The sequence below is a fragment of the Podarcis pityusensis genome (assembly GCF_964106645.2).
Source record: "Podarcis pityusensis genome assembly, chromosome: 18".
In the NCBI taxonomy this organism is placed as follows: domain Eukaryota; kingdom Metazoa; phylum Chordata; class Lepidosauria; order Squamata; family Lacertidae; genus Podarcis; species Podarcis pityusensis.
This window is the reverse complement of record NC_138043.1, coordinates 3,069,778-3,076,302: the sequence shown is the minus strand read 5'-3', so window position 1 is coordinate 3,076,302 and position 6,525 is coordinate 3,069,778. Positions and strand designations below refer to the sequence as shown.

General features: G+C 44.8%; 2 protein-coding genes across 3 annotated transcripts in view; both read right to left on the bottom strand.

The window, feature by feature from the left end:
• APBA3 (amyloid beta precursor protein binding family A member 3) overlaps nt 1–2,273 on the bottom strand; it is a 19,965-nt gene extending 17,692 nt beyond the window's left edge. For both annotated transcript variants that reach the window (XM_080988842.1, XM_080988843.1), the window contains exon 1: nt 2,029–2,273. In XM_080988842.1, the coding sequence (XP_080844968.1) occupies nt 2,029–2,142 (114 nt within the window). In that variant the 5' untranslated portion in view covers nt 2,143–2,273. The remainder of the gene's footprint in view (nt 1–2,028) is intronic.
• Nucleotides 1–3,707, bottom strand: part of GAMT (guanidinoacetate N-methyltransferase) — a 242,831-nt gene extending 239,124 nt beyond the window's left edge. The window contains exon 1 of the mRNA XM_080989168.1: nt 3,659–3,707. Coding sequence (XP_080845294.1) covers nt 3,659–3,692 — 34 coding nt within the window. The 5' untranslated portion in view covers nt 3,693–3,707. The remainder of the gene's footprint in view (nt 1–3,658) is intronic.
• Between the last annotated feature and the right edge of the window lie 2,818 nt (nt 3,708–6,525).

The following is a 6,525-nucleotide window of genomic DNA, read 5'->3' as shown; positions in this document are numbered from 1 at the left end:
GGAACCCCAACGCTGCAAACCCGGAAGGAATGCTCCGGTTGGCAAACCTTTTTCGGAAGCCGAACATGCTCTGTTTTGAGTGTTACGCTTCTGTTTTGAGTGCTACACTGAGATCTCTCTGTTTTTGCTATTTATTTTGCGTTTTTGCGGCTCTTTTCGTGTGTGTGACTGTGCGGAACCCAATTCAGCTACTGATGGATTGATTGATTGTGTGACTGCAGTACATTGCTCATTGCTTTCATTTTATGGGTCGATGGTCTCACTAGATAGTAAAATTCATGTCATATTGCTGTTTTAGGGGTTGTTTTTAAAAGTCCGGAGCGCATTCATCCGTTCTGCATTGCTTTCTATGGGAAAACGCGCCTTGGTTTTGGAACGCTTTGGTTTCGGAACGGAATTTCCTGAACAGATTAAGTTTGAGAACCAAGGGACCACTGTATCTGAGATTCTAGCACTGCTTGGGGGGGGGGGCTGGTGCTCAAAGCCCAATCCGCCTCAAAGGGTTGTTGTCGGGATTTAAATGGGCCCAGGATCTGGGAAGAGAAATTCACACCGTTTTAAGAAGAAAGGTAAAGGTAAAGGGACCCCTGACCATTAGGTCCAGTCGTGACCGACTCTGGGGTTGCGGCGCTCATCTCGCTTTATTGGCCGAGGGAGCCGGCGTACAGCTTCCGGATCGTGTGGCCAGCAGGACTAAGCCGCTTCTGGCAAACCAGAGCAGAGCACGGAAACGCCGTTTACCTTCCCTCCGGAGCGGTACCTATTTATCTACTTGCACTTTGACATGCTTTCGAACTGCTAGGTTGGCGGGAGCAGGGACCGAGCAATGGGAGCTCACCCCGTCATTGCGGGGATTCGAACCGCCGACCTTCTGATCGGCAAGTCCTAGGCTCTGTGGTTTAAGAAGAAAAGGTGTGGTATAAATGCATTAAACAAATCTAGTCTAGTATTTTGTTCTCACAGTAGCCAAAATATTACAATTTACTGAATTTTGAAGAACTGCAACGTGCTTCAGGCACCGATATATGCTAAGATAATCGGCTCGGAATGTTTCTGTTCAGGCAAAACTGCCCAGACATGTTCAGGTGTTTTTACTTTTTACTTTACTGCCGATTTTGGGGTTTTTGCCTTCTTTTATTTTTTTAGAAAAACGTTTCCAAATGTTTTTGAACTCATCCTTCGCAGGTCGTTTCAACCCTTCTCGTAAAAGCACTCAGAAGTTTTGCAACGGTGGTCGAATCAATTCAATTCAATTAAATTTGGGAAGGGCGGCTAAAAAAGCAAGGACAACGTAACTGACAGGTAATGATTTCAGAAAAGGAAATGGCACAATTTGGTTGCCGTCTGCAGATTTTCTTTCGGAGAACAGGACTCAGTCTATTTTATTTTTTTAACAAAACAACAATAAATGTTCCCCAGGCATTTGAGAAATTAAGAGATATTTGCAGCTATCAATGGTTTTGCAAGCATAATTCCAAATTCCGGGCGTGCTTTTTCACAAGGCAAACCCACGCATGTTTACTCCCAATGATTCCCACCTCCAATATGTGCCTACAGTTGCAGCCTTCAGGTGGAAGTCTAACCCCGTCTACTCAGAAGTAAGCCTTACTGAATTCAAGGGCTTACTCCCAGTAATTGAAGTCAGAACTGAACTGCAATGCTTTGCAAGCCTTTTAAAAAAAGCAAACCGTGAATTCTGGGTTTGTGTGGCTTGTTTACTTAGGAGTAGAGGGGTTATTGTTACTTAAAGTATTTACAAACCATCCTGGACCCAAAGGACTGAAACGGACACAACTAAACCCACCCAAAAATTAAACAAAAACACAGAACTCAGATATAGGAAAGTTGCCAGTCGTTGCCATCAAACCACCCAATTTTTTTTAATTCAGATTGAATTAATTTTTGCCTGGCTTGATATGTAACAGATCTATAAACTTGCCAGATTATTTCACACTGTTTTGGTTGCATTTCAGACGGTTTACAAGCCAAACGAAGCGGATGCAAACTTTTTAAGGGGGGAAAACTCACTTTCTGGAAAAGTTTTTTTGTTGTTGCTGCAGAGGAGGAGCGACCGGGAGTAGAGCAGCTTTGCAAACGTGCAGGTTTTTGGTGCTTTTTGCAAGCAGGATCCGGCCCGCTCATTCCGGGTCAGGGCATTGTTTGTTGCTGTTGTTTGGTTTTTCTACCCCTTGCAACTTGCAAATCCTTTCTCTGAACTTCTTTTTCTTCCTGTTGGGTCTTTTCTCTCCCTGTGCTTTGAGCATGTGTGGAGAGGAGGGAAAAAGAAAGGAATAAAGGATTCTGGGAGGTGTAGTTTTCTTGGATGCACGGTGCTCCCATCAGCCTCCAAACGACTGATCAGCCACCGGGTCAAACAGAGAGCCGAGATGTCCTTTTAAACGCGAATAATAATCCTGTGTCACTCAGAAGCTTGCAGATTGCTTTTATCAAAATATTTATGCACGCACATGCATTCAAAAAGCAAAACCTAGCTGAATCAGCTTGACCCTCCACTGGGTCAAACAGAGAGCCGAGGCAGCCCTTTTGAATGCAAAGAATAATCCTGTGTGACCCAGAAGTTTGCAGATTGCTTTGATTAAAATATATATGCACGCACATGCATTCGAAAAGCAAAACATACCTGAATCAGCTTGACCCTCCGCTGGGTCAAACAGAGAGCCGAGGCAGCCCTTTTAAATGCTAAGAATAATCCTGTGTGACCCAGAAGCTTGCAGATTGCTTTGATTAAAATATATATGCACGCACATGCATTCGAAAAGCAAAACATACCTGAATCAGCTTGACCCTCCACTGGGTCAAACAGAGAGCCGAGGCAGCCCTTTTAAATGCTAAGAATAATCCTGTGTGACCCAGAAGCTTGCAGATTGCTTTGATTAAAATATATATGCACGCACATGCATTTAAAAGGCAACCCCCCCCCCGAATCAGCTGGTCCCTCCACCAGGTCAAAGAGAGAGCGGTTGTGGCCCTTTTGAGCACGGAGAAGAGTCCTGTGTGACCCAGAAGCTTGCAGATTGCTTTTATCAAAATATATACGCACGCACATGCATTTAAAAGGCAAAACCCATCTGAATTAGCTTGACCCTCTGCCGGGTCAAACAGAGAGCGGTGGTGGCCCTTTTGAGCGCAGAGAAGAGTCCTGTGTGACCCAGAAGCTTGCAGATTGCTTTGATCAAAATATATACGCACGCACATGCATTTGAAAAGCAAAAACCTACTTGAATCAGCTTGATCTTTTCGAAGGGGGTAGAAAGATACCCCTGCGACGGCTTGGGGCCGAAGAAGCTCCCTCTCTGACGAAATTTGCTTCAAAGATCAAACCGGGGAGCGAATCCTCTCTCACGCGCTCTTTCTGGTTGTAATAAGACGCCTCTCTCCTCTTTAACCTGCTTTCTTTCACCGGGCTTTCGGAAGATCTCTTTGCTAGCAGATCAAGTTGCCTTTTAGGGAGCTGGGGGATCAGATTCTGTTTAAAAATCCATGATGGGGCATCGTTGTCTTTCATATGTCAGCAAAATATCAACGAGGAAAAGGCCTTCTTGTAAACAGACCTTCCTTTCGGCAGGGATAGTGTAATAGGAATTTTATGGTCTTAGATATATGGTAATGTTCATAAGCGTACCGACCAAGCACATACATAGATCAGCACAGGAAGACCGACCTGGAACCATTTTGATTCCTAAACTGAGCAAATGTTTTCTCTGCAAGGTCAAAGTGGGAAACCTCCCCACTGCCTTTTCCTTCACAAATCCTGTCTTAAGGGTATGTCTGTGTTTGAAGAGGGTGTGAGCCTGTGACCTGGCCCAGGAACTAAGTACCGTATTTTTTGCTCTATAAGACCTCCAGACCATAAGACGCACCTAGTTTTTGGAGGAGAAAAACAAGAAAAAAAAATATTCTGAATCCCAGAAGCCAGAACAGCAAGAAGGATCGCTGCGCAGTGAAAGCAGCAATCCCTCTTGCTGTTCTGGCTTCTGGGATAGCTGCGCAGCGTGCGTTCGCTCCATAAGACGCACACACATTTCCCCTTACTTTTTAGGAGGGAAAAAGTGAGTCTTATAGAGCAAAAAATACGGTATTTATCACTACAAAAGACTGGCCAGGCTCCCCAGGAAATCCAATCAAGTGACCTGCCAGACAGGAGATAAACAAGGACAGGAGAAAAACAAAATTCAAATTTCTGTTGTAGACCGCCTTTTCTGTGATGTAGGTGTGATGTATCTCAGGGGTGGTCTTCGGTTACACCCCTTCTGTGATGTATGTATGATGTTTCTGGGGGTGGTTGTGATCTACAGGGTGGCAATTTCAAAAGTCTTTATAAGGCCTTGCACGCCATTTTTCTGGGTCCCTCCTCTCTCCTGCAAGTGATGGGAGCACCCTGTTGCAACAGATCAATAAAGGCCAAGCCTACAGGCTGCTGTTTCGCTCCAAGTTATCCTGGTTGGTGTCTTTGTTTTTGTCCAAGGGAGCCCTCGGAGTTTTCCGTTAACAAGACCCAGAGTTGAACGTTATCCTTATTGTGAATATTAAAATATCGGAACAAACCCAGAACGTTGCACCGTCCTGCTCAGAAGAAAATGCACAGGACAGGGTCGGATAGGGGCCCTTTTAGAGCCTGAGGGCGAGGTTCCCTCGTTGGTAACTTAACGGGGGCCGCATGAACCCGTTCCAGGGCCGGATTTAGGTTTGATGAGACCCTAAGCTACTGAAGGTAATGGGGCTCTTTATATGTCCAGCTGTCCTTTGTCCACAACAAATGGCCACTGTTTTTTGTGTTGTTATTGTCCATGGAGTTTAATATGGTCTGAAGCTCAACATCAAAAAAAAACGAAGATCATGGCCACTGGGCCCATCACCTCCTGGCAAATAGAGGGGGAAGAAATGGAGGCAGTGAGAGATTTTACTTTCTTGGGCTCCATGATCACTGCAGATGGTGACAGCAGCCACGAAATTAAAAGACGCCTGCTTCTTGGGAGAAAAGCAATGACAAACCTAGACAGCATCTCAAAAAGCAGAGACATCACCTTGCCAACAAAGGTCCGTATAGTTAAAGCTATGGTTTTCCCAGTAGTGATGTATGGAAGTGAGAGCTGGACCGTCAAGAAGGCTGATCACCGAAGAATGGATGCTTTTGAATTCTGGTGCTGGAGGAGACTCTGGAGAGTCCCATGGACTGCAAGAAGATCCAACCTCTCCATTCGGAAGGAAATCAGCCCTGAGTGCTCACTGGAAGGACAGATCCTGAAGCTGAGGCTCCAAGACTTTGGCCACCTCATGAGAAGAGAAGACTCCCTGGAGAAGACCCTGATGTTGGGAAAGATGGAGGGTGCAAGGAGAAGGGGACGACGGAGGACGAGATGGTGGGACAGTGTTCTCGAAGCTACCAGCATGAGTTTGACCAAACTGCGGGAGGCAGTGGAAGACAGGAGTGCCTGGCGTGCTCTGGTCCAGGGGGTCACCAAGAGGCGGACATGGCTAAACGACTAAGCAACAATGAAACACCAAAGATTAAAGGCTTCCCTAAGTAGGGCTGCCTTCAGATGTCTTCTAAAAGTCAGATAGTTGTTTATTTCCTTGACATCTGATGGGAGGGCGTTCCACAGGTAGGGCACCACCACCGAGAAGGCCCTCTACCGAGAAGGTGTCCGGGCTGGACGATGGAGGTGGAGATGCTCCTTCAGGGATACTGGGCCATTTGGGGCTTTCAAGGTCAGCCCCAACACTTTGAATTTTGCTCGGAAACATCCTGGGAGCCAGTGTAGGTCTTTCAAGACCGGTGTTATATGCTTTCGGCGGCCCTGATGTTGGGAAAGATGGAGGGCACAAGGAGAAGGGGACGACAGAGGACGAGATGGCGGGACAGTGTTCTCGAAGCTACCAGCATGAGTTTGACCAAACTGGGGGAGGCAGTGGAAGACAGGAGGGCCTGGCGTGCTCTGGTCCAGGGGGTCACGACTAAACGACTAAACAACAACAACAAAAAACGCAGCCAATATAATTTAAGGGCGAGAGTCTCCATTAATAGGTCTAACTCTTGAGTATTTCTAATGGTGGAATTTATCAATAGGTCTACTCTGAGTATTTCTGATATTGGATTATATGACCCTATGCAGCCACTACAAATAGCTATAGGCTATAGAGTCTCTGCTAATTGCAATGTGGAATGTGTGTGTGTGTGTGTGTGTGTGTGTATATATATATATATATATATATATATATAAAGAGAGTTCATCACAACTTCAAAAAATAAAATAAAATAATAAAAATTTGTCTATGATTTTTTTACTGTTTTTTTGTTTTTGTGTGTGTGTGTTTTTTTGGAAAGTAATAAAATGTTATCAATAAAACAAGCCACATCATCAAGAGTCTCTGCTAATTGCAATGTGCAATGTATATATATAGAGAGAGAGAGAGAAAGAGAGTTCATCACAACTTCAAAAAATAAAATAAAATAAAAATTTGTCTTTTTTTTTAAATGCTCTTTTTATTTTTATTTTTTTTGTT